At 47.9% G+C, this 27,570-nt stretch overlaps 1 protein-coding gene across 1 annotated transcript in view; it reads left to right on the forward strand.

Annotated features, from left to right (window-relative positions):
* Window positions 1-27,570, forward strand: part of CASC1 (cancer susceptibility 1) — a 1,039,813-nt gene that overhangs the window by 649,591 nt on the left and 362,652 nt on the right. The window contains exon 9 of the mRNA XM_029600147.1: window positions 26,502-26,616. Within this exon, the coding sequence (XP_029456007.1) occupies window positions 26,502-26,616 (115 nt within the window). The remainder of the gene's footprint in view (window positions 1-26,501; window positions 26,617-27,570) is intronic.

Consider the following 27,570-nt stretch of genomic DNA (forward strand, 5'->3'; position numbering starts at 1 on the left):
CTTCTGTCAGAGTAGAGCAGGAAGTGCCGAGAGTGGATAAGTGAATTCTTCGCTCCCGGATGGGGTTTTTAGGATCCAGAGGGAGTGGGAGTCTAAGGATTGGGGCAGACCAGGGCATACAGGTTATGGGTGTGTAAAGGGTAAGGGGATGGGAGATAGCCTGATTTTGCATTAAAAAGAACAGCAGGGAAAGGGATAGGGTGCCCAAGCTGAGGTCCCCACAGCATATTTTTCACATCGGAGGGATGACCAATTCTAGTTCTCGAGAGTCACAAATAGGTTTTCAGGATATCCACAATGAATATGGAAGCAATAGATTAGTATGCATTACCTCCATTGTATGCAAATCTGTCTTATGCATATTCATTATGGATATCTTGAAACCCAGGCCTGTTTGTGGCTCTCAAGAACCAGAGTTGGCCTTCCCTGGTGTAGGGGGTGGAGGGTGTACAACCCAACATATTGGAGGGAGTGGGTAGGAATTAGGCTGTAGGCCCACATAGCACTGTTTTATTTTATTTTTTTTTTGCTTATCAGTGCCACTTAACTGGATATCTTTGAAGATATCTGTGTGAGGATGGCAGAACAATCTCTTGTGTGTTAGAGCAGTAACCAAGCTGACTGTAGCTTGTTTCTCTACTTTATTACTACACAGACAGTGAACACAAACACAATAGTAACTGCCTACCTTTGCAATATAGACACACTTGCAGACTGCCACCTCTCTGTCTCTCTGAGAGGAATTACAAAGCAGCTACCTGTCTTCCCTGAGATGCCCCAGGAGCTCCTACTTCTCAGTCATGGGGCCCAACTACTCCTGCTGAGCTTAACGTCTTATTCCCCTCTAGCTGAGCACGCCCTCTGAGCTCCTCCTGCCCACTAGGATACCACCCATGGACATTTTCCGTTCAGGGGATTTAAAAGGGGCCAGGCTCCCAGCCTGGTCCTGCACATACTCAGAGGGGAACACTAGAGGCACTACTCACAATCTGGTTAAGTGGAAACTTATCTGACCACTCAAGGCTGGATAACTTTAAAACCTAACTGGTTGTATTCAAATGTAGCCGTTTAGGTTTTAAAACGTATCCGGTTATGTAGCCAGATAACTTTAGGCAAGTAAATTCAGAAGGACATTTATCCTGCTGAATATTTAGGACAAGTTCTCTAGCTACCTTTAGCTGGATAAGTTGCGCGCATCGGGAGCTGAGTCTTCGGGACAGCGATCAATGGCGCTGTCCCGGCCCGCCCCTTTGAAGAGGCCCGGCACTTATCCAGCTAAAGGTTTAGCCAGTTTCCTGAATATGCCCCCATTATATTGTGTATTTTATAGAAATTGTATGCAACTTTAAATGGGTTTGTCGGCCCATGTAAGAAATTAAATTAAATTAAAATTCTCCCCACAGAAAATTCAGGTGCACGTGACAGCATTTAGTTTGTTCCCATGGCAAGTTTGAAAGTGAAAGCATGTATATAATTATGCTTTGAGAATTGGTGCAAGCTTGAACATAAAAGGTATGCAGTTCTTATCTCAATGAAAATTGCCCTCATGGTATACTTGGATTTTTAAAAGGCATTTTACAAAATTCATCATGAGAGACCTTAGAAAATTTTAAAAGTCATGGGGTGCGGTCATTATGCTATTATGGGTTAGGAACTGGTTAAAAAATAGAAATCAAAGAGAAGGACTAATTGGTTAGTTTTCCAAATGGAGAGAGGTAAATAAAGACATGCACCAGAAATCTGTACAGGGACCAATATTGTTTAACTTATTCATTAATGATCTGAAAAAGGGAGCAATGAGTATGGTGATCAGATTTGCAAATGACAACAAAAATATTCAAAGTAGTTAAAACATATGGGGGTTCCATATTAGGCGTTTCCAACCAGGCTAATACAATACATTGAAATCCTCGTCTGCAATAGCAGTCAACCAAAGCAAATGAATTGTTAGGCCAGAGTTTGAGGTTACTCTATCATCTAAACCCTCAGAAATCACATTGGAGACCTTGTGGATTGCAATTAAATCCATAGAATCGGCAATAACAAACTTGACTGTAAAGACTGCTAATTTCCAACAGAAAGTACTAGATTTGGAAAATGTCACATCTTTATGTAATAATAAAATGATAAATTATGAAGAGAGATTAGAAAAGGTAGAAAGCTCTTGCAGTCTCCACCGCTTCCCCCTTGCTAGCCGTGTTCAGGGCTCACCTCCGAGGCCAGGAACACCGCCTCCGCGGCTCTGCTGAACAGTCAGGGCGTCCGCCATTGCTGGGCCGTCTCGCTGCGGGGACGCGCGTTATGGACGTATGCTCACCGGAAGCCTGACCCCGCCTGAGCTAGTCACGCCACGCCCCAAGCCCGATATAACCGGCGTCCCTCAGTCCTCTCATTGCCTTGCAACGAGGGTCGCTACCGTGAGTAGTTCTTAGTTGCACTTCCGTTGTCCTGCCTCAGCCACCGACCTCTGCTTCTGCCTGCCGCCAGCCACCAACCTCTGCTCGTTCCTGACTCAACTGCTGTCTGCCGCAGCTGCCACGCTCCGGGACATTGCCTCCTGCAGGCCTGGACTGGAATCACTGCCAGACTGTCTTGGGTCCTGATACCTTCTACTCCCTGCCAGGCTCTGGCCTACTCGCTGCTGGCTCCCAGCTTGCACCCTGCAAGCCCCAGTCAAGACATTACTGACTCTGATCCTGCTTCCGCTTGCCCTGTGCTCCCTGGCCTATTGGCTCTTGCTACTGGACTCTGTGCTCACCTTTGCCCGGGCCTTCCTAGAGAGACTATCACTGTGCAGAAGTCCCAAGGGACTGGAACCCTACGGGCTCCTCCTGGGGGCTCCTGGTTCCCGGGTGAAGAGCTTAGCTGCACTCCCAAGTCCCAAGGCTCCAGGACCCTACGGGCTCCTCCTGGGGGCTTCCTGGTTCCCAGGCGAAGATCTGTGCTGGCGGTTCCGCCTCCTGAGCTACTCTACCCAGGGTGGTTCAGCTCAAGGGTCCACTCTCGAACCGTAGCTCCCAGGCTGCAACAGATTGCAAGGCCATGGACTCGACGGAGTCCCCCAGCTTGCAGGCGATCCCTGGGATGGCGCACCGCCTGCAACAGCAGCAACTCTGCATAGACACACTTGCTGCCACCGTGGATCAACTGGCCTCCCACAACTTAGGGATATAACTAGTATACACTCAGAATATAAAATAACTAGCTATGTAAATCAATATGGACTGCAAGATGAGAATGATATTAGTAAGCAATTAATGAATGCTGAGATCATAAATTTAGAATACTAGGACTGTAATAGACTGTATAGAGATAAGACCTCAGTGTTGGCAAGAGATCTGAATTAACAGAAACGTCTGATGGCCAATTGGTCCAATCATCGGTCTTATAATCTCTAATTTTAATAAAATTATTTTATTGAATATAGACTGTTATCACAAACTTACATATTGATTTATTTAATTTTTGTTTTTATTTTTATTTTATATAAAATTTGGATACTAATCTATTGGCACTGGTTTAAACAACACTGTGAATTTCAGTTTTTGCTGTTCTGAAATCGTTTTAAACAAGCTTGATTTGCTTGCTGTTTCTTTAAAGAATTGTGCTGCTCAATCACATTTTTTATAATGCAGCAATGCCGTCTATACAAAAGAAATGATGTTACAATTTTAATTTCTTAAATGGTAATAGTGAAACGATGTTTGTCACTCATAGTTTGTATCGCTTATGCTTTGTAATCATTAATTTAAAGAGTAACAAATTGTTCACTCAGCTGAACAGACAACTATGCTGTTGATTCTCAAAGGAATAGCATTTTGTTACTGTTCGGCAACTTTGTAACTGATTGTTGAGCTGAAATGTCTCAATGTGAGTAGAGCACAGTGTTGACTGAGGGAATTTTATGAACTAGTCCAGTGGCATAGTATCTCAAAATCAATGTAAAATTCTCTGCAGCCAGATTTGTAATGCAGACTATAGCAATCACATTTCAGTCTTTTAATTAAATGTGGGACGGATGGTATGATTCACTTCGTCTCTCATATGGTCTTGAGTCCCAACAAATTTTGAAAACGGCAGAGCACTTATCTGAAATTCTTGATGATCACATTCGTTGCAAATTTTTCATCACTCTGCTCTGCCGTGACTTGAACCCAAAGGGTCTGGTAACCGCCGCCAACGCGGCCGGCGTTTCGCAAAAAACGCTGCTTCATTGCGGACTCTAAATTTAAACAGCATATTGATAAGAAAATTAAATACCAATGTAAAACTACTTGTAAAGGTGGAATAAACTTGAGCTTACTTACAATTTTTGAAGAGAAACTTCTTCTATTAAGGTCGGGTTCAGACTGAAATTGTTTTCAAAAAATGGCCACGCTACATTTAAACAGCTAATTGGCTTGAAAACCACAAATTGGTTCTGATAGATGTACAATCATTGGAACAGAACAATGACAAATTTTGTAGTAATTTAAATAAACAAGCACGTTCAATTCTTCAATCCATGGCTAAAAATCAAGATTACATTATTAAACAGGCTGACAAAGGCGGTTCAGTGGTCATATTAAATAGAGAAGATTACATTGATGAAATCAAAAGACAGATACAGGATGAGACTACATACATTAAACTGACAGCCAATCCAACAATTCAGTTACAGAGACAAATCAAAAAATTGATTGATACAGGCAAGAAAACAGGTTTTTTGACAGACAAAGAATACAATTTTTTGAATGTAAAACATCCAAGAACACCTACAATATATGTCTTGCCAAAAGTACATAAAACTTTGATTAATCCGCCTGGAAGGCCAATAATATCATCCAATCAATCTTTATTGGAACCGCTTTCCCAGTTTATTGATTGTTTTTTGAGACACTTTGTGTCCACTAGTTCATCCTATATCAGAGATACATCACATTTCCTCAATTTGATTGAAAATCTGACCATTAACATCACTGATCTTTGGTTTGTCACCTTAGACATTAAATCATTATACACTTCAATTCCGCAAGAAGAGGCTTTAAAGGTAATTAAAATATATCTTGATAAACGTTTTAGACCTCATCGGGTGCCCAGTGAGTTTTATTACAATTGGCTTCCATTGCACTTAAGAAGAATTTTTTCATATTCCAGGGCAAATACTATCAGCAAATTTCCGGAACAGCAATGGGCGCAACCATGGCCTCTACTATTGCCAACCTCTTCATGACAGAATTCGAACAGGAATGGATCTACAACTCACCATTCATTTCAAAGATATCTTTTTACAAACGTTACATCGACGATATTTTTATATTGTGGAGTGGCACTGAATCAGAACTACATTCATTTGAGAATTGGATTAACACTTGCGATGACAAAATACAGTTTGTATTAAATTACAATTTTGTTGAAATCTCCTTTTTGGATGTTTTATTGAGAAAAATGGAAGATGGTGAAATTATTACCAGTGTATTAAAAAACCAACAGATCGTATACCATGTTGCACTTTGACAGTGCACATCCAATGCCTTTGAAGAACAGCCATCCTTTTTCACAATTCTTGAGATACAAACGGAATTGTTCCAGTGTTTCATTATACAGACAACAATCAGAAAAATTAAAATTGGATTTGAAGAAAAGAGGCTATCCCAATAAATGTATCAAAACAGGGTTCAAACGCGCATTGTACTATGATCGAGAAGCGCTACTTACATCTCAATTTAAATCCCAAGATGTGAACATGATTACGTGCGTGACTCAATATTCACCTTGGTCACGTAAAATTGTACAAGCCATGCGCCATCATTGGTTTTTGATTAAAATGATACCAGGTATGCAAGATATGGAATTCCGAGCAGCTTATTCAAGATCAAAAAATTTGAGAGAAATCTTAAGTCCGTCGACGTTGAAAGACACTGTACACTCCCAATCCATTGATGGCACCATACCATTGGGTCATTTCAGATGTGGTCACTGCAAAATCTGTGACCAAACATTAGAAATCAAGGAATATACGTGCACACAAACACAATACAAATACAGGTTGAATAATTTTACCACATGTCAGACAGATCATGTGATATACATTATAAGATGTCCGTGCAACAAAATCTACGTGGGACAGACAATGAGATCATTCAAATTAAGAATAGGTGAACACAAGAGTTGTTTGAAGAACAAGAAAATATCTGCTCCAATGGTGGGGCACTGCATACAGGAAAATCACAATGTCAAAGAACTGAGATGGTTTGTCTTAGAGCATATCAAAGGGGACTCAAGAGGGGGCGATAGAGAGAGACAACTATACAAAAAAGAGCAAGAATGGATTTTTAAATTAAAATCCGAAGAACCTGCCGGTTTGAACTCTAAAATCGAGTGGAATAGCCTCATTCATTGTATCATTTTATTTTTTCATTGCAAAGAATGTCAATTCATTCATAAAAAAAAGTGAGTAAGTAAATGACGTTTAACAACAAAGTTCAACATTAAGATCTTTATTGATAAGCAGTAAGTGTTACATTGCAGTAGTATGCATGGCAGCATCAGTATAGCATGACGTTATCACGTTGCTAACATTCATTCGTGAGCACCTATGGTGGTTTTCAAGCCAATTAGCTGTTTAAATGTAGCGCGGCCATTTTTTGAAAACAATTTCAGTCTGAACCGGACCTTAATAGAAGAAGTTTCTCTTCAAAAATTGTAAGTAAGCTCAAGTTTATTCCACCTTTACAAGTGGTTTTACATTGGTATTTAATTTTCTTATCAATGTGCTGTTTAAATTTAGAGTCCGCCCTGAAGCAGCGTTTTTTTGCGAAACGCCGGCCGCGTTGGCGGCGGTTACCAGACCCTTTGGGTTCAAGTCACGGCAGAGCAGAGTGATGAAAAATTTGCAACGAATGTGATCATCAAGAATTTCAGATAAGTGCTCTGCCGTTTTCAAAATTTGTCGGGACTCAAGACCATATGAGAGACGAAGTGAATCATACCATCCGTCCCACATTTAATTAAAAGACTGAAATGTGATTGCTAAAGTCTGCATTACAAATCTGGCTGCAGAGAATTTTACATTGATTTTGAGATACTATGCCACTGGACTAGTTCATAAAATTCCCTCAGTCAACACTGTGCTCTACTCACATTGAGACATTTCGGCTCAACAATCAGTTACAAAGTTGCCGAACAGTAACAAAATGCTATTCCTTTGAGAATCAACAGCATAGTTGTCTGTTCAGCTGAGTGAACAATTTGTTACTCTTTAAATTAATGATTACAAAGCATAAGCGATACAAACTATGAGGTGACAAACAACATCGTTTCACTATTACCATTTAAGAAATTAAAATTGTAACATCATTTCTTTTGTATAGACGGCATTGCTGCATTATAAAAAATTTGATTGAGCAGCACAATTCTTTAAAGAAACAGCAAGCAAATCAAGCTTGTTTAAAACGATTTCAGAACAGCAAAAAACTGAAATTCACTGTTGTTTTAAAACCAGTGCCAATAGATTAGTATCCAAATTTTTATATAAAATAAAAACAAAAATTAAATAAATCAATATGTAAGTTTGTGATAACAGTCTATATTCAATAAAATAATTTTATTAAAATTAGAGATTATAAGACCGATGATTGGACCAATTGGCCATCAGAAGTTTCTGTTAATTCAGATCTCTTGCCAACACTGAGGTCTTATCTCTATACAAACATTACAGTCCTAGTATTCTAAATTTATGATCTCAGCATTCATTAATTGCTTACTAATATCATTCTCAACTAGCCTCCCGTCTAGAGGCTTCTACTCGCCAAAGGTCACCTGTATCTGGCGCCGCATCCAATACCCAGTTGCCAGCTCCCAGCAGGTACGCGGGAGAGAGTAAGCCCTGCCGCGGGTTCCTGAACCAATGCCAAGTACGGTTCACCTTGTTACCCCACCAGTTTCCCACAGAAGCAAGTAAAGTGGCATACATTTTTTCTCTACTGGATGGCAGGGCCCTAGAATGGGCAATCACCTTTGTGGGAGCGCTCTGACCCTCTGCTACAGGACCTCCAGGAGTTCCTCCTCCAGTTCCGTCTGGTGTTCGATGACCCTGCGTGGCGGGTCTAACCGCCGCCCTCTGAGCTTCTGCATCTTCGACAGGGCACATGCCCTGTGGCTGAGTACATCATCCACTTCAGGACTTTGGCTATGGAGCTGGATTGGCAAGATGACTGTTTTAAAGGAATCTTTCTTGAGGGTCTGGCTGGCCGGATTAAAGATGAACTGGCGGCGCGAGAGATTCCTAAGGAGTTAAACGACCTAATGGATATTGCAGGCAAGGTCGATCGTCGACTCCAACAGCGTGATAGAGAGACTCGGTCTAGTAGCAGGAGTCAGCCACATGTCTCCTGCAGGCTTCTCAGCAAGAGGCGATCTCCTGCGGTTAACTCAACCCCCGAGCCCATGCAGCTGGGCAGGTCACCACTTACTCCAGACGAAAGGAGCCGTCGACGCTCGTTAGGCCTCTGCCTATACTGCGGTGGTAAAGGACACTACCTGTCATCTTGCACCGAGCGTCCGGGAAGAACGTTCGTGCCTAGGTTATACCGAGGAGCTACACCTAGGCGCTACCGGATCCCCGCTCCTCTTTGCACTCTGCCAGTAACCCTCAAGTACCCCAGTGGGGAGGTCCAGATCCGGGCCTTTATTGATTCAGGGGCCGAGGGGAACTTCATTGTGGCAGACCTGGTGAACCAATTGGGTTTGCCCACTGAGCATAAGAATCCCCCCTTACGCATTTCCTTGATACGAGGGACTTTGTTACCTGGACATATCTTCTGCTCTACGAAGCCCGTAACCCTACAGACAGGGCTATTCCACACTGAGGAGATTTCTCTACTCGTCCTGGAGAGAGCCGTGCATCCCTTAGTGTTGGGACTGCCCTGGCTTCGCCAACACTCACCCGTCATCAAATGGGATGACTTCCAGTTGGTTAGTTGGGGTCCTGCCTGCTTTGACCGGTGCTTGAAGCTTCCTCATCCTCCCAGCACTCTGCATCTCTGCTCCACGCCCCTTGTGCCCAAAGCCTATCAAGGATATCAGGACGTCTTTTCTAAAGAGATGGCAGAGATCCTTCCGGAACATAGACCCTTCGACTGTCCCATTGATCTGGTTCCTGGCTCTACGCCGCCCTCGCGGCCGGGTGTATCCCCTCTCTCTCCCAGAGACCAAAACGATGTCACAATACATCTCGGAGAACCTAGCCAAGGGATTCATTCGTCCGTCCCGCTCCCCGGCAGGAGCGGGATTTTTCTTTGTGGGCAAGAAGGATGGGTCACAACGACCATGCATTGACTACCGTGGTCTCAACGCTATTACTAAGTGGAACCGCTACCCGCTGCCACTCATCCCTGAACTATTGGACCGTCTTCAAGGTGCCCGCATCTTTACCAAGCTGGACCTGAGAGGGGCTTATAACCTCGTACGCATCCGACCGGGAGACGAATGGAAGACGGCGTTCAACACACATGATGGGCATTACGAATATCTCGTAATGCCCTTTGGACTTTGTAACGCCCCCGCCGTCTTCCAGCACCTCATGAATGAGGTTCTCCGAGAGATGCTTCACTCCCACGTGATTGTCTATTTGGACGACGTCCTTATTTTTTCTAAAGATTTGAACTCCCACCGTCAACATGTCTGTCAGGTCCTTCAGGCGCTTCGAGAGAATCACCTATACGCTAAGCCGGAGAAGTGTGTGTTCGAGGCGGACTCTCTACCCTTCTTAGGATATATTATATCTGCTACCAGTTTTCGCATGGACCTGGAGAAGGTAGCCGCCATTACCAAGTGGCTTCAACCCTCAGGTCTTAAAGCCCTCTAGCGCTTCCTGGGGTTTGAGAACTTTTACAGACATTTTATTCCCAGATACTCTCACCGTGTGGCTCCCCTTACCGCCTTGACCCGGAAAGGGGCAGATGTCAAGCACTGGCCTGAGTCGGCCATCAAAGCTTTCTCTGATCTCAAGGAAGCCTTTCTCTCAGAAGTCTGTCTCCGCCACCCAGATCCCGTGCGGCCATTCATCGTGGAGGTCGATGCGTCCAGCATCGCTGTAGGAGCTGTTCTCAGCCAGCACTCCGACTCTGGGCAACTCGTCCCATGCTCATATTACTCCCGGAAGTTTTCACCCGCAGAGATCAATTATTCCATAGGGGATAAGGAGCTGCTGGCAATCAAGCTCGCCCTCGAGGAATGGCGGCAGTGGCTCGAGGGCTCCTTACACACAACCACCGTTTACACGGATCATAAAACTTGGAGTTTCTGACTCAGGCTCAACGACTGAACCCCCGTCAGGCACGATGGGCCCTGTTCTTCAGTCGGTTTGATTTCATCGTGCAGGTATCGTCCGGCGGCCAAGAACATCCGGGCTGACGCCCTGTCTCGGGCCACCTGTGCCGAAGAGGAGGTTGACTCTCCACAGTTCATACTGGATCCCTCCAAGATTCGGCTCTCTGCTCTACCGTCTCGCAGGACCGCACGGCGCTCTCTCGCCGGGACCGGTTGACAGCACTACGATGGGCCCATGACTCCTTGGTTGGAGGGCATGCCGGACGTGACAGGACGTTGGAACTGATTAACCGGTTCTACTGGTGGCCTACCATTCGGCGTGATATCGCCTCTTATGTGGCTTCCTGACCCCACCTGCGCTCGCCAGAAACCCAGCCCTGGTTCTCCTTTTGGCCTGTTACACCGCTTCCGGGCCCGACCGAGCCGTGGACCCATATAGCCACGGACTTTATCGTGGATCTGCCTCCCTCTCAAGGACACACGGTCGTATGGGTCACGGTTGACCGTTTTTCCAAGATGGTCCACATGGTTCCACTACCCAAGCTTCCCACTGCACCAGAATTGGCCCTCCTGTTCACCCCAACATGTGTTCAGGCTCCATGGCTTTCCACAGGACATAGTTTCCGACCGAGGTTCGCAATTTGTGGCTCGCTACTGGAGAGCCCTCTGCAAGTGTTTCCAAGTGAAGCTTAGCTTTTCCACGGCATTCCATCCACAAAGCAACGGACAGACTGAAAGAATGAACCGGACACTTAAGGCTTATCTAAGGGCTTCATTAATGAAAGACAGGATAACTGGGCCGAGCTTCTCCCCTGGGCGGAATTCGCCTATAACAACCAAGTTCACGCTGCCACGGGCAAATCTCCATTTCATCTCGTATATGGGAGATCCCTACGACCACCACTTCCGCTAGAGGCTCCCAGTGCCTCTCCTGCTGCTCAGGTTACAGCCCAGCAATTCCAGGCCTTGTGGCATGCAACCTGAAAACAGATCCTACAGGCCAATGCCAGGGCCAAACGGACCGCCGATCGCCATTGTCGACCCGCACCGGTGTTCCAGCCAGGAGACAAAGTCTGGCTGAGCACCCGAAACTTGCACCTCCGTCTACCTTCACGACGATTCGCACCGAAGTTCTGCGGTCCCTTCCGAGTGGCTGAGCGAATTGGGCTGGTATCTTACCGACTTCGGTTGCCCTCTTCATTTAAGGTACACAACGTCTTCCATGCCTCCTTACTCAAACCAGTGGTTCTTTCCCAGTATCACCCTGCACCTCCGGATCCTGTTACCACCACAGTTGATGAGGACCCAACGTACCAGGTACGGGACGTCTTGGACATTCGATTTCATAATCGTCGTTGGGAGTACTTGCTAGCATGGAAGGAAGTGGTGACGAGGACAACACCTGGGAACCCAGCCGGAATATCTTGGATAAGGATCTCCTGCGTCAGTTTCACAAGATCATCCTGAGAAACCCGGTCCTCTCAAGAGGGGCCGTAAAGGGGGGGGAACTGTTGCGGTCTCCACCGCTTCCCCCTTGCCAGCCGTGTTCAGGGCTCACCCTCCAAGGCCGGGAACGCCGCCTCTCCGCGGCTCTGCTGAACAGTCAGGGGGCGTCTGCCATTGCTGGGCCGTCTCGCTGCTGCCCCGTGTGCGCGCGGGGACGCGCGTTTATGGACGTACGCTCACCGGAAGCCTGACCCCGCCTGAGCTAGTCACACCACGCCCCAAGCCCGATATAACCGGCGTCCCTCAGTCCTCTCATTGCCTTGCAACGAGGGTCGCTACCGTGAGTAGTTCTTAGTTGCACTTCCGTTGTTCTGCCTCAGCCACCGACCTCTGCTCGTTCCTGACTCTGCTTCTGCCTGCCGCCAGCCACCAACCTCTGCTCGTTCCTGACCCTGCTTCTGCCTGCCGCCAGCCACCGACCTCTGCTCGTTCTTGACTCAACCGCTGTCTGCCGCAGCTGCCACGCTCCGGGACATTGCCTCCTGCAGGCCTGGACTGGAATCACTGCCAGACTGTCTTGGGTCCTGATACCTTCTACTTCCTGCCAGGCTCTGGCCTACTCGCTGCTGGCCCCCAGCTTGCACCCTGCAAGCCCCAGTCAAGACATTACTGACTCTGATCCTGCTTCCGCTTGCCCTGTGCTCCCTGGTCTATTGGCTCTTGCTACTGGACTCTGTGCTCACCTTTGCCCGGGCCTTCCTAGAGAGACTATCACTGTGCAGAGGTCCCAAGGGACTGGGACCCTACGGGCTCCTCCTGGGGGGTCCTGGTTCCCGGGTGAAGAGCTTAGCTGCACTCCCAAGTCCCGAGGTTCTGGGACCCTACGGGCTCCTCCTGGGGGGGTTCCCAGTTCCCGGGTGAAGAATATCTACAAAAAGTATTGAAAATGTCGAATCAAGCTATACCTGTATTTGCAAAAATCTATTATGTATCTTTAAAAGATGTGACAGGAAATCAAACGGGTAAGATACAGGGGGTCATTTTCCAAGGAGTTACCGCGGGAGATAATTCTGCAAATCGCGCTAACAGTCGTTTGCAATATAGTGCCTCCTCCCTAGACAGGTATTTGTATCCCTATGGGAGGCCCACCTAGTAACTCGAGGTGGGGATTAGGTATAAGTGTAGGGGGTTGGGGGTTGGGGGTCAAGCTGTCAAGCTAGGTGGAGAGAACATTGCCCAAATCTCATCTTGGAGTGAGTTTCCTCACTCCGAATGCCATCAAATCTTCACAAGAGACCACTGTTCTGTTCGTACGTCTCATGTTGAATGTGAAAGTGGCCCCCAACCCCCTACACTCATACCTAATCCCCACCTCGAGTTACTAGGTGGGCCTCCCATAGGGATACAAATACCTGTCTAGGGAGGAGGCACTATAGCAAGTCTCTCTCTCTCTCTCTCTCTCTCTCTCTCTCTCTCTCTCTCGCTCACATATTGTCCGGAAACATCATGAACCACAATATATACTGGCAATGTAGCCCAAATTGGGTTAATAGCACAACTTGCGCTAAGAGCGTGTTGTATAGCTGTTATTGCAATTTGCGATACACATGCTTATTAGCATAAGGTAACACCCCTTTTTGAAATCGCATGCGATATTGGAAAATGAGGCCCACAGTCAGAAGTATCTTTGAATTTGACTGAGATATTAGAAACTTCTTTGCACACTGAGATCTCTCTAAGAGCTACATTATATGTCTCTTTTCTGTTTCAAACTGAAAGAGACGCGGTTTTAAGATTATTCTTAAGACATCGCACAGAGATGTTCCATGGGCAACAGATCTGGATTTATCCAGATCTGGCAAGAGTGACCCAACTAAGGAGAGAGGATTTCTTGAGGCTGAAATCTGAAGTGTTAGCAAAGGGAGCAAGATTCATCTTAAGGTACCCCTGTAGATGTGAGATAAATTACAAGGGTTTTTTTGATACCTCATTTACAGGCCTTTTTGGAGTCCCACCCCCATTAACCCAGCATTAGGTTAGGAGCAAAAGAAAGTTTTTGGCTGATATTAGGGATGTGAATCGTTTTTTGACAATTTAAAATATCGTCCGATATATTTTAAATCGTCAAAAATCGTTAGAGCCGCGATACATAACAATTCCCCCGATTTATCGTCATAAAATCGTAAATCGGGGGAGGGGAAAGGGGAGGGCGGGAAAAACCGGCACACTAAAAAACCCTAAAAACCCACCCGACCCTTTAAAATAAATCCCCCACCCTCCCGAACCCCCCCAAAATGCCTTAAATTACCTGGGGTCCAGAGGAAGGGTCCCACTGTGATCTTCCACTCTCGGACCTCCGGTGCTTGTAGAAATGGCGCCGGCGCTACCTTTGGTTTTTTCATATGGAAAAACGATTCGCGGCAGGAGATGGCTCCCGGACCCCCCGCTGGACCCCCAGGGACTTTTGGCCACCTTGGGGGGGCCTCCTGACCCCCACAAGACTTGCCAAAAGTCCAGCGGGGGTCCGGAACGACCTCCTGCAGTCGAATCGTTTTGTCTACGGCCGGCGCCATTTTGCGCAAAATGGCGGCGCAAAATGGCGCCGGCCATAGAAAACACGATTCGACTGCAGGAGGTCGTTCCGGACCCCCGCTGGTCTTTTGGCAAGTCTTGTGGGGGTCAGGAGGCCCCCCCAAGCTGGCCAAAAGTCCCTGGGGGTCCAGCGGGGGTCCGGGAGCGATCTCCTGCCGCGAATCGTTTTTCCGATTCGCATGCAGGAAGTCGTTCCCGGACCCCCGCTGGACTTTGGCAAGTCTTGTGGGGGTCAGGAGGCCCCCCCCCCAAGCTGGCCAAAAGTCCCTGGGGGTCCAGCGGGGGGTCCGGGAGCGATCTCCTACGCTCCTGACCTCGGGGGACAAAAAACAAAATGGCGCCGGCGCTACCTTTGACCTGTCATATGACAAGGCAAAGGTAGCGCCGGTGCCATTTCTACAAGCACCGGAGGTCCGAGAGTAAAAGATCACACCGGGACCCTTCCTCTGGACCCCAGGTAATTTAAGGCATTTTGGGGGGGGTTCGGGAGGGTGGGGGGATTTATTTTAAAGGGTCGGGGTGGGTTTTAGGGATGTTTTAGTGTGCCGGTTTTTCGATTTACACGATTTTCCACGATTTCCCCAAATTTTAAAAACCCAAACGGCGACGATCTGATTCCCTCCCCCTCCCAGCCGAAATCGATCGTTAAGACGATCGATCACACGATTCACATCTCTAGCTGATATCTCAGATCAGTGAGAATATTCCTTTATTATTTTTCTTAAGGTTCGCTCATTTTCTTTAAAACTTAATTCTCCTGAATTGCTTAGAGAACATACAGAAATGTAATTAGTATATTTCAACTAAAAATTGCTAATATCCATGTTAATATTTCTGTATTACATATATACAACGTTGTTTGTTTTTGAATGTTTGAAATATAAAAAAAAAAGAAAAGGTACAGAGAAGGACAAACAAGATGATAAAGGGGATGGAATTATGAAGAAAGGCTAAAGAGGTTAGCACTCTTCAGCTTGGAGAAGAGACGGCTGAGGGGAGATATGATAAAGGTCTATAAAATAATGAGTGGAATGGTTTGAAAAGTACAAAGACTATTGGAACACACAATGAAGTTACTGGGCAATATATTTAAAACTAATAAGAGAAAAATATTTTTTTGAATCAACAGATAATTAAACTCTGGAATTTGTTGCCAGAGAATGTGGTAAAGGCTAGTAGTATAGCTTGTATATTTTATATACAATATATAGCTTGTATATAGTAGTATAGTTTGTATATTTTGCTAGAAGACAAATCCATTAACAGTTATTAACTAGATAAACTTGGGTGTCTCCACTCCATACTTTAGGGACTGAACAATAAGGAACGGATTTTCCTATTAGGATCTGCTGCATTCTTCTAAGTGACATAGATTGGCTTCTGTTAGGATGCTGGACTCAATGGACTATTGGCCTGACTTGGCACATCTTATGTTCTTTTAAATTGTCTTCTCATCAAGAATCAGGTGAAAAATTTAGGGTTAGATTTCAAACGTGTGCGCGTGCGTCCATGTGCGCATGCTTCCCGACGTGCACACATGGACGTGCCGATTTCCTAACATGTGCGCACGTTAGAAAATCCATTGGCTGCATGCACACGTGTGCCGGATTTTATAATCTGCATGCATATGTGCGGGCAGCACGCGCAAGGGAGGGAGACTTTTGCAATTTCCACGCAGCGATGCATTCTGGCCTTCCCCAGTTCCCTCCCAGTCCGCTCCAATTAAGGAGCGGACTGGGAGGGAACTTCCCTACCTAACCTTCCTTCCCCTTCCCCTCTCCTCCCCCTAAACCCTACCTATTCTTTTTTGTTTGTTTGTTTGTTTTATTACTTACTTCAGGGCCTGACCTGAAGTAAGTTGCGCGCACCGGGAGCCGAGTCTTCGGGACAGCGATCAATGGTGCTGTCCCGGCCCGCCCCTTCGAAGAGGCCCGGCACTTATGCGCATACTGGCATTCCCTGAAATGCTCCCTGTTCCACGCGCAGGTCACCAGAGGCAGGCAGAGCTCCAGAGTCTCAATGCATGGATGAGACGATGGTGCAAGGAAGAGGGATTCAGTTTTGTTAGGAATTGGGGAATCTTTTGGGGAAGAGGGAGTCTCTTCTGAAGAGATGGGCTCCACCTTAACCAGGGTGGAAACCAGACTGCTGGCGCTAATCTTTATAAAGGAGATACGCGCGTAGCCGCGCGTATCTTATAAAATCCGGGGTCGGCGCGCGCAAGGGGGTGCACATTTGTGCAACCTGCGTTCGCCGAGCCCAGCGCGCGCTGCCTGTTTCCCTCCCGAGGCCGCTCCGAAATCGGAGTGGCCTCGGAGGGAACTTTCCTTCCGCCTCCCCTCACCTTCCCCTCCCTTCCCCCTACCTAAGCCACCCCCCCGGCCCTATCTAAACCCCCCCCCCCCCCCTACCTTTGTTGGCAGATTTACGCCTGCGGAAAGCAGGCATAAATCTGTGCACGCCAACGGGCTGCTGGCGCGCCATCACCCAACCCGGGGGCTGGTCCGGAGGCCTCAACCACGCCCCCGGGCTGGCACCCACGCCCTCGGGCCCGCCCCCGAAACGCCGCGTCACTCGTGGGACGCCCCCTGACACGCCCCTCCGTGCAAGCCCCAGGACTTGCGCGTGCGGCCGAGCCTATGTAAAATAGGCTCGGTGCGCGTGGGGGGGGGGGGGTTGGGGTAGGTTTTCGGGGGGTTACGCACGTATTGTACGTGGCGTACCCCTTTGAAAATCTAACCCAGGATTTGGTGAGAGAGGGGTAGCGGTGGTGGGGGCCACTTGGCAATTGTGATCATAATATGATCAAATTTGAATTAATGACTGGAAGGGGGACAGTAAGCAAATCCACGGCTCCAGCACTAAACTTTTTTCTTGTTAGTGTTTAAAAAAAAAAAAGGTAAAAGGAAGTTTTATTTTTTAAGGTTGAAGAAGGAAGTCCCCATCCGTCCTGCCTCCCAGGGGGGTTGGAAGGTTCTGAGGGGACCATCCCCCCTGGTTGAGGCTGCTGCTAGGGTCGAGGACCCTGCTGTGCCAGTAGCAGCGTCGGGGGTGACACCGGGGAGCCCGGTTCACTCACCCCCGCTGGAGCAGGAGCTTCAGGACCGGGGACAGCGGCAAGTTAAAAAAAAAAAAGCGGACGCTTTTGTTTCACGGCCGCCTCTCCGTTTCTTCGCCGGGGGGGGCCGCTTGACGGGGGATTGGATTTTTAATTAATTTAAAGTTTAATTCAATTTGTTTTCTTTCGCGGCCGCTCCGGATGCCGAGGGGGGTCGGCTTGCCGCGCATGTCTTTCGCGGTGAAGGGATTTGTTCCTCCTGCGTCTCGGGCGGCGAGGGACCGTCCGGGGCAGGTCGGGGGGGGGGGCCGATCCCGAACAGCGTGATCGCCGCCGCGCGTTGGCAAGGCTTCAGACAGGCTGGCTGACCCCTTCCCGCTTAACGCGGGAGTGGCGGCCATTTTGGGGACAGCCTGCGAAATCGCGCGGGACGCTGCTGGTGATAGCGGCATGCCTCCCGTGCTTTCGCCGCAGCAACGGCCTTCGGGGGGGGGGGGGGGCTGAGTCCCCTGTGGAGGCCAGCGCGGGCGAAGCATCTTCGGACTCCGGGTCCTCATTTTCTTCTGATTTTGCGTTGTTATTATGCAAAGTTCTGAAATATAAAGGCCGCAGGCGGAGAGTGGGGAAGACTTTTCCCATGGAGGGAGCCAACAAAGCCAGATCCAGGAAGAGGAAATCCAGGGATGGCCCATGCATTCCCCAGCACCTCCTAGAGGGAAGTATCCGTTGCGGGGTATCCCTCAGGATACGGACACTGAGTCCACCCTCGCAGGACGAGGCAGATCCGCCCGAAGAGCCCCGGGGGGGGGGGGGGGGGGCTGAGAGGGCGACAGGAGACGGTCCCGCCCAGCCAGGTACGGGCAAAGGAATGCCGGCCGTCGATGGAGAAGACCCAAAGGTGGTCTGCCTTTTTCGGAGGGATGAGCTGTCCCCGCTTATTCCGGCTATCCTCCAGGAGCTAGGGGTGGAGGCCCCGCTGGTGGTTTCGCGGGCCGGGAGCCAACATGGATCCGGTGCTTTTAGGTCTCACTGGACCGGCAGTGGCCTTCCCATTCCAGTTCTTGGCGTCGGATATTTTGTTCCGCGAATGGGATACACCGGAGTTGGGTCTGAAGGTGAGCAAGGCCATGGATAAGCTCTTACCCACTGCCAGAGAACACGCTGGAGCTCCTATGGCTACCAAAGGTGGACGTGGCGGTGTCGGCGGGTGACGAAGCGGGTCGACGATTCCGGTCACAGGTGCCACGGCTCTCAGAGACATACAGGACAGAAAGCTAGAGTTGCAGCTTAAGAAGATTTTTGAAGTTTCGGCATTGGGGGTCCGTGCCGCCATCTGTAGTAACTTTGCCATGCGGGCTAGCCTGCGCTGGGCCCAGGTCCTCCAGGCAAATGCAGATCTCTCGGAGGAGGAGGCCACGCAGGCAGATCGTTTGGAGGCGGGCAATAGCGTATAGTGCAGATGCCCTCTATGACCTCCTTCGTACGTCAGCCAGATCCATGGTTTCGGCTGTCTCGGCACGCCGCCTTCTTTTGATCCGCAATTGGGCAGCGGATGGGTCTTCCAAGGCTCACCTCGGAGCGCTGCCGTTCAAGGGAAGAAATATTGTTTGGCAAGGGAGTTGGATGATTGATGCTTTCCCTCGGGGAAACAGGGCCTTTAAGCTGCCTGAAGACAGGTCCAGAACGCGGTCCTCCTTCCCTAGTAGGTCCCGTGTCTGAGGAAACAGGAGGTCGTGTCCCAAGAGGTCTTCCGGTCCCTCTTACCATTCGAGTTCCTCCCGGTCCTCCTCGTGGCCGCAGTCCTTTCGTGGGAAACGGTTCAGTAGACAAGGGGGAACCCCGGCGGGTACGGGGTCCAAGGCCTCCCAATGAGATGCGGTTGGCCCATCCCTCGCGTCACCTCCAGTCCATCGTTCCAAACGTAGGAGCCAGGTTGGCGTCGTTTTCCGAGGAATGGGCCAAAATAACGTCGGACCCAGTGGGTCCTCAGCGTGATAAGGCACGGCTACGCGTTAGATTTTGCACGAACTCCGGCAGACAAGTTCCTGGTGTCGCCCTGCAAGTGTCCAAAAAAGTGTGCGGCAGTGCGCGGAACCCTTCGACACCTGGAAGGCTTGGGAGCAATATCCCCCGTACCTCCCGATCAGCAAGGCGAGGGCCATTACTCCATTAACTTCATCGTGCCAAAGAAGGACGGCACGTCAAGGCCGATTTTGGATCTGAAGGGGTAGGAAACAGATGCCTCCGCATTCCACACTTCAAATGGAGACGATTCGGTCGGTGATTGCCTCCAAGGAGGGCCAGGCGAATTCCTGGCCTCCTTGGATCTCACAGAAGCGTACCTCCATATAGGCATCCAGCCGTCTTATCAACGGTTCCTCAGGTTTTGCATCCTGGGCAGGCACTATCAGTTCCGGGCTCTCCCTTTCGGCCTTGTCACGGCCCCTCGCACATTCACGAAGGGTGATGGTAGTGGTGGCGGCTCAGCTTCGAAGGGAGGGGTTCCTGGTACACCCTACTTGGACGATTGGTTGATTCAGGCCAAGTCCGAGAGTCGTGTCGTCAGGGCGGTTGCCAGAGTCCTTCATCTCTTGCAGTCCCTGGGATGGGTCGTCAACCTCAACAAGAGTCATCTCGTTCCCACCCAGTCCTTGGAGTACCAGGGATCGGGCATGCAAGCTTCAGACTCAAGTGGGACGGTTGTTTGTCTCTTCGCTGCCGCAGGTATGCAATTATCTGATGGTTCTGGGTTCTATGGCCTCAATGCTCGCTTTGGTCCCCTGGGCTTTTGCTCATCTATGGCCATTACAATCAGCGTTGCTTTCCCGCTGGAAGCTGGTGTCAGAAGAGTTCCACCTACCGCTTCCGCTCACGGCCCAGGCAGGGCCAGTCTTCACTGGTGGCTAGAAGCGGACCATCTGTCTTCTGGAGTGTCCCTGCTAGTGCCCAACTGGACGGTGGTCACTACGGATGCCAGCCTCTCCGGTTGGGGAGCGGTCTGCCTAGGCAAGTCAGTGCAGGGCCGGTGGTCCTCGGCTCAATCGCAGTGGTCCATCAATCGTCTAGAGACCAGGGTGGTACACCTGGCACTGCAATCCTTTCTGCCGCTGGTATGGGGAAAGGCGGCCCGGGTGTTGTCGGACAATGCGACCACTGTGGCGTACATAAATCGGCAGGGGCGGGACAAGAAGTCCACTGGTGGTGGAGGAGGCGCAGGCTCTTGATAGGCTGGGCAGAGCAACATCTCAGCAAACATCGCGGCGTCTCACATCGCCAGAGTTGACAATGTGCAAGCGGACTTCTTCAGCCGTCATCACCTGGATCCCCGGTGAATGGGAACTGGTGGAGGATGCTTTTTCTCCTCATTTGCAAAAAGTGGGGAACGCCCCACATGGACCTGATGGCCCATGGCAAAACACAAAGGCTCCTTGATTTTACAGCCGGACGTTGAGAGAGAGGGGCCGAGGGTGTCAACGCGTTGGTTCTGCCCTGGCCAGTGGACGTGTTGCTGTATGTGTTTCCCTCCTTGGCCGATGATAGCCAAGATTCTTCGGCGCATAGAGTTGTACCCGTCCAACGTGATCATGGTGGCACCGGAGTGGCTGCGACGGCCCGTGGTTCGCGGATCTCATTCAGTTATCAGGTGGATTCTCCCCTTCGTCTTCAGGGGAGGTTCGAGGGGCTTCCTCCGTCAGGGTCCCGTTTGTTTGGAGGATGCGGATCACTTTTGGTCTCGTGCATGGCTTTTGAGAGGCAACGTTTGAAAAGAAAAAGGTTATTTGGATGCGGTGGTAGCCACGTTGTTGAGATCCAGGAAGCAGTCTACGTCCTTGGCTTATGTCCGAGTCTGGGGTAGTTTTTGAGGAATGGTGTGCGGAGTGCAGTGTGGATCCTATCTCTGCCTCCGTCTCCGATATCCTAACTTTTCTTCAGGCTGGTCTTGCCAAAGGTCTATCGTGTAGTACCCTTCGGGTCCAGGTGGTGGTGCTTGGTTGTCTGCGTGGCAAGGTCCAGGGAGCCTCCCTGGCCCTACACCCAGATATCCTCGCGCTTTCTTAGGGGGGCTAAGCATCTCCGTCCTCCATTGCGTCATCCTTGCCCGTCCTGGAATCTCAATTGGGTTCTCTCCACCTTGTGCTCGTCTCCTTTTGAACCATTAAAAGCGGTCAACCCTTAAGGATCTTACGTTGAAGACAGTTTTCCTTGTCGCGATTACCTCGGCACAGCGAGTTTCTGAGTTGCAGGCGCTATCTTGTAGGGAGCCGTTCTTGCGGATCTCGGATTCAGGGGTCTCCTTGCGGACGGTCCCTTCTTTTTTGCCAAAAGTCGTTTTGGCGTTTCATTTGAATCAGTCGATCAAGCTCCCTGCTTTTGCGGTCGGGGAGCCCTCGGAGCCGAAAGTGAAGGAATTACGGAAGCTGGATGTGCGGAGGGCCCTCCTCCGCTATCTGGAAGTCACTAACCCTTTCCGGGTGACAGATCATTTCTTTGTTCTGTTCTCCGGTCCGAAGAGGGGGTGCCGCGGCTTCCCGGACGACGATCACCTGTTGGCTTAAGGAGGCCATTGGCTCAGCGTACGTAGTGCGGGGAAAGCCTGTTCCCGTGGGTCTCAGGGCTCATTCGACACGATCGCTTGCTGCTTCTTGGGCGGAATCTTCTCAGGTGTCGCCTCAAGAGATTTGCAGGGCAGCTACTTGGAAGTCGTTGCATACCTTCACTAGACATTACCGGTTGGATGTTCAGGCCACTGATTCTGGGGGTTTTGGAGAGAGGGTACTCCGAGCGGGACTCTCTGCTTCCCACCCTCGGTAAGTTGGCTCTGGTACATCCCAGGTGTCCTGGACTGATCCTGGTACGTACAGGGAAAGGAAAATTAGTTTCTTACCTAATAATTTCGTTCCTGTAGTACCAAGGATCAGTCCAGGATCCCGCCCGTGCTTGCTGCTCTGAAGTAACGGAGAGTCCGCTCGTTGTTTGATTACCTAATCTGATTACTTGTTTCGCCCCTCAGTCGGGGAGTTCTGTTCCAGTTGGGGGTTTTGAATTGCTCGATAGGTTATCTAGTAGTTTACTTCTCCTTTTTTCTACTTTGACATTGCGTAAGACTGAGGGGCTGTGTGAGGCACATTGCCATATATGGCTGAGTCCGACAGATCTTGCTCTGTCTCCATCTACTGATGCGGAGTCACAACCCAGGTGTCCTGGACTGATTCTTGGTACTACAGGAACGAAAATTATCAGGTAAGAAACTAATTTTCCTTTAGAAAAAAACTGAAAGGAGCAGCTACAAAGGTAAAAAGTGTCCAAGAGGCATGGTCATTGTTAAAAAATACCATTCTAGATGCACAGTCTAGATGTATTCCACACATTAAGAAAGGTGGAAAGAAGGCAAAACGATTACCGGCATGGTTAAAAGGAGAGGTGAAAGAAGCTATTTTAGCCAAAAGATCTTCATTCAAAATTGGAAGAAGGATCCAACAGAAAAAAATAAGATAATGCACAAGCATTGGCAAGTTAAATGTAAGACATTGATAAAACAGGTTAAGAGAGAATTTGAAAACAAGTTGGCCGTAGAGGCAAAAACTCACAGTAAAAACTTTTAAAAATATATCCGAAGCAGAAAGCCTGTGAGGGAGTCAGTTGGACCGTTAGATGATCGACGAGTTAATGGGGCACTTATAGAAGATAAGGCCATCGCGGAAAGATTAATGATTTCTTTGCTTCGGTGTTTACTGAAGAGGATGTTGGGGGAGGTACCCGTACTGGAGAAGGTTTTCACGGCTGATGATTCAGATGACTGAAACCAAATCACAGTGAACCTAGAAGATGTGGTAGGCCTGATTGACAAACTGAAGAGTAGTAAATCACCTGGACCGGATGGTATACATCCCAGAGTTCTGAAGGAACTAAAAAATGAAATTTCAGACCTATTAGTAAAAATTGGTAGCCTATCATTAAAATCATCCATTGTACCTGAAGACTGGAGGATAGATAATGTAACCCCAATATTTAAAATGGGCTCCAGGGGTGATCCAGGAAACTACAGACCAGTTAGCCTGACTTCAGTGCCAGGAAAAATAGTGGAAAGTGTACTAATCATCAAAATCACAGAATATATGGAAAGAAATGGTTTAATGGAACAAAGTCAGCATGGCTTTACCCAAGGCAAGTCTTGCCTCACAAATCTGCTTCAGTTTTTTGAAGGAGTTAATAAACATGTGGATAAAGCTGAACCTGTAAATGTAGTGTACTTGGATTTTCATAAGAACATAAGAAATTGCCATGCTGGGTCAGACCAAGGGTCCATCAAGCCCAGCATCCTGTTTCCAACAGAGGCCAAAACCAGGCCACAAGAACCTGGCAATTACCCAAACACTAAGAAGATCCCATGCTACTGATGCAATTAAAAGCAGTGGCTATTGCCTAAGTAAAATTGATTAATAGCCATTAATGGACTTCTCCTCCAAAAACTTATCCAAACCTTTTTTGAACCCAGCTACACTAACTGCACTAACCACATCCTCTGGCAACAAATTCCAGAGCTTTTTTGTGCGTTGAGTGAAGGCATTTGACAAAGTTCCTCATGAGAGACTTCTAGGAAAATGAAAAAGTCATGGGATAGGTGGCGATGTCCTTTCGTGGATTGCAAACTGGCTAAAAGACAGGAAAAAGAGAGTAGGATTAAAAGGACAATTTTCTCAGTGGAAGGGAGTGGGCAGTGGAGTGCCTCAGGGATCTGTATTGGGACCCTTACTTTTCAATATATTTATAAATGATCTGGAAAGAAATACGATGAGCGGGGTAATCAATTTGCAGATGATACAAAATTGTTCAAAGTAGTTAAATCACAAGCAGATTGTGATAAATTGCAGGAAGACCTTGTGAGACTGGAAAATTGGGCATCGAAATGGCAGATGAAATTTAATGTGGATAAGTGCAAGGTGATGCATATAGGGAAAGAATAACCCATTCTATAGTTACACAATGTTAGGTTCCATATTAGGTGCTACCACCTAAGAAAGAGATTTAGGCGTCATAGTGGATAACACATTGAAATCATTGGTTCAGTGTGCTGCGCCAGTCAAAAAGCAAACAGAATGCTGGGAATTATTAGAAAGGGAATGGTGAATAAAACGGAAAATGTCATAATGCGTCTGTATCGCTCCATGGTGAGACCACACCTTGAATACTGTGTACAATTCTGGTCGCCACATCTCAAAAAAGATATTATTGCAATGGAGTAGGTACAGAGAAGGGCGACCAAAATAAGTGGAATGGAACAGCTCCCCTGTGAGGAAAGACTAAAGAGGTTAGGACTTTTCAGCTTGGAGAAGAGACGGCTGAGGGCGGATATGATAGAGGTGTTTAAAATCACGAGAGGTCTAGAATGGATAGATGTGAATCGGTTATATACTCCTTCAGATAATAGAAAGACTAGGGGGCACTCCATGAAGTTAGAATGTGGCACATTTAAAACTAATCGGAGAAAGTTCTTTTCACTCAATGCACAATTAAACTCTGGAATTTGTTGCCAGAGAATGTGGTTAGTGCAGTTAGTATAGCTGTGTTTAAAAAAGGATTGGATAAGTTCTTGGAGCAGAAGTCCATTACCTGCTATTAGTTAAGTTGACTTAGAAAATAGCCACTGGTGTTACTAGCAACAGTAAGATGGAATAGACTTAGTTTTTGGGTACTTGCCAGGTTCTTATGGCCTGGATTGGCCACTGTTGGAAACAGGATGCTGAGCTTGATGGACCCTTGGTCTGACCCAGTATGGCATGTTCTTATATTCTTATTCAATTAGTGATTTTAGTAGCTGTTAATTCCCTCTTGAAAGCACATTTACATTTTTGACCTGTAATTTTCTCCAGCTCTTTTGATCTTCCGCTTGATCAGAACCATCATCTACTGGAGCTACAATGACATGAGTGTTTATTCACTACAGCCCAGAGTTTTCTCCATTTTATAATCCCCCTTCCCATCTAGTTCAGCCATTGCAGTGCTAAGAAGCCACAGACTGTAAGCTCCTTCTGGAATCCAGTATGTGTGTACCCCAGAGTTTTGTGTAATGGTAGTGAAACTTCCCCACTTAGAGGCTGATGCAATACAATGTGCTCAGTCGAGCACACTGTATAACCCGCAGTTGGAGGCGGGTTAAATAGGTGCTAATCCACCCCCTAATGTAATAGGGGGAATAGCGCCTATTTAATGCGCGTCCAACGCGGAGTGAATGAGATAGCTCTCATCACATGCAAATGCATATGAATGAGGCTATTACTCATTCACTCCAATGCAAAAAATAAATGTGCGTCATCAGGAGCAGGCATTAATAGCTGAGCGCATTGAAAAGAAGTACAGTACAGCAGAAAAAACTGCTTTTCTGTACTTCTTTAAAAGTTAAAAAAAAAAAAAAACCTCAGCCGGCCGCATTGAAGACCAACGTCAATATGCTCAGCGTCGGTTTTATAACCGGCGGACTGCAGTTATGAAAACGAAGCCTAGTTTATTGGCATTGGTGTTTCATAATCGGTAGACCGCTGGTAACCACAGGTCGCGTTAGCTAGCGCTACCCTCTAGTTTGCTTATAGCATGGTGCCCTGCTTGCGGGTGCCATGCGCATATTAAGAAAGCGGGTGCTGACTTTTCAGTGCCCGATTTCCGTGTTTTTTATAGCATCTGCCCCTTAGGGTTGTGAATGCTGCTTCTACAGCAACCTCAGAATTGGATGGCTTAGGGAGCAGAAACCAGGCTTGGGAATCAAATCCAGCTCTCCCACATGGCAGGGTACAGCACTACCACTAACCTGGCCCTTTTATAACAAGTAAAAGTTATAAAGAGCTACAAGCAATGACAACTAACACTGTAGTATACAACTCATTGCTAATTTACTGGATTTGAATCTGTCTGTAATTGTAACACTGGCATGGAATATTCTTAAATTAAGAAGTAGTTCTAATTATTTGAGAATATGATACATTATTTTTGTGATCTTAGCAAATGGAGTTTTTTCGACTGATCATGTTTTAAAAGCTCAGGTTTTTTTTGTTTCACATTTTGCTGATTTTGATCTAATGTTAAATACTTTATTTCTTAGAGTGGTATGAAGTCCAGTTCAGCTATAAGAGAAGTTAATATTATACATGAAGGACAAGAGCAGCCATGGAATGAATCTGAGAACAAGACCGAAATTCAACCAGAGGACATTTCAGGTGATTCTTATGAGATCAAAAGTTCATATAAAAATTTAACTATTTCATATACACAAAGGAGCTGGATGGCACAATTTTGGAATTTGTGAGTGGTAGCACTTTATTATCAAGGCATCATAGCTATAATACTAGAGTTGAAGTCTTGGTAACTAGTGCTATTGTTCAGAAGTTTCAAACATGCTGATTTAACCCTTTTGTGTGTATGCTACTATCTGTGCAATATACAGTATGGGCCAGATTTTTAAATTTACACCCAGTTTTATAACATGAGCGCATAGCCACGCGCATGTTATAAAATCTGGGATCAGCACACGCAAGGGGGTACACACTTGTGCATGCCAAGCCCTAGGGGAGCTCTGATGGCTTTCCCTGTTCCCTCCGAGGCTGCTCCGAAAATGGAGCAGCCTTGGAGGCTGCTCCGAAAATGGAGCAGCCTTGGAGGGAACTTTCCTTCCACCCACCCCACCTTCCCCTCCCATCCCCTACCTAACCCGCCCTCCAGCCCTATCTAAACCCCTCCCCTGACCTTTGTTGGCGAAGTTGCGCCTGCCTGTGGGCAGGCATAGGTTGCGCGCACTGGCACGACCGCTGTGCCAGAGGCCTTGGTCCCGCCCCACCCCGCCCACTCCCCGCCCTTTTTTTCAAGCCCGGGACATATGCGCGTCCCGGGGCTTGCTCACATCGCCGTGCCTATGCAAATAGGCTCGGCGCGTGCAGGAGCGGATTTTTGGGGTTACGCGAATCCGCCCCATCCATACTATCCATTTCCCTGCAGATGGTATGCTGTCATGAAGTCCAGGGTAATATTGAACTTTTTACACAGTGGCTGCCAGTTTTTCACTGTGAACTGTATGCCCTGATCTGACAAGATGTGCTTGGGTAGGCGTATAAGTGAAACACATGGAGAGTAAAGAGCCTTGCTAGCTCCGGGGTGGAAGGGAAGGCCTGGAAGTG

Source organism: Rhinatrema bivittatum, chromosome 4 (assembly GCF_901001135.1).
Source record: "Rhinatrema bivittatum chromosome 4, aRhiBiv1.1, whole genome shotgun sequence".
NCBI lineage: Eukaryota > Metazoa > Chordata > Amphibia > Gymnophiona > Rhinatrematidae > Rhinatrema > Rhinatrema bivittatum.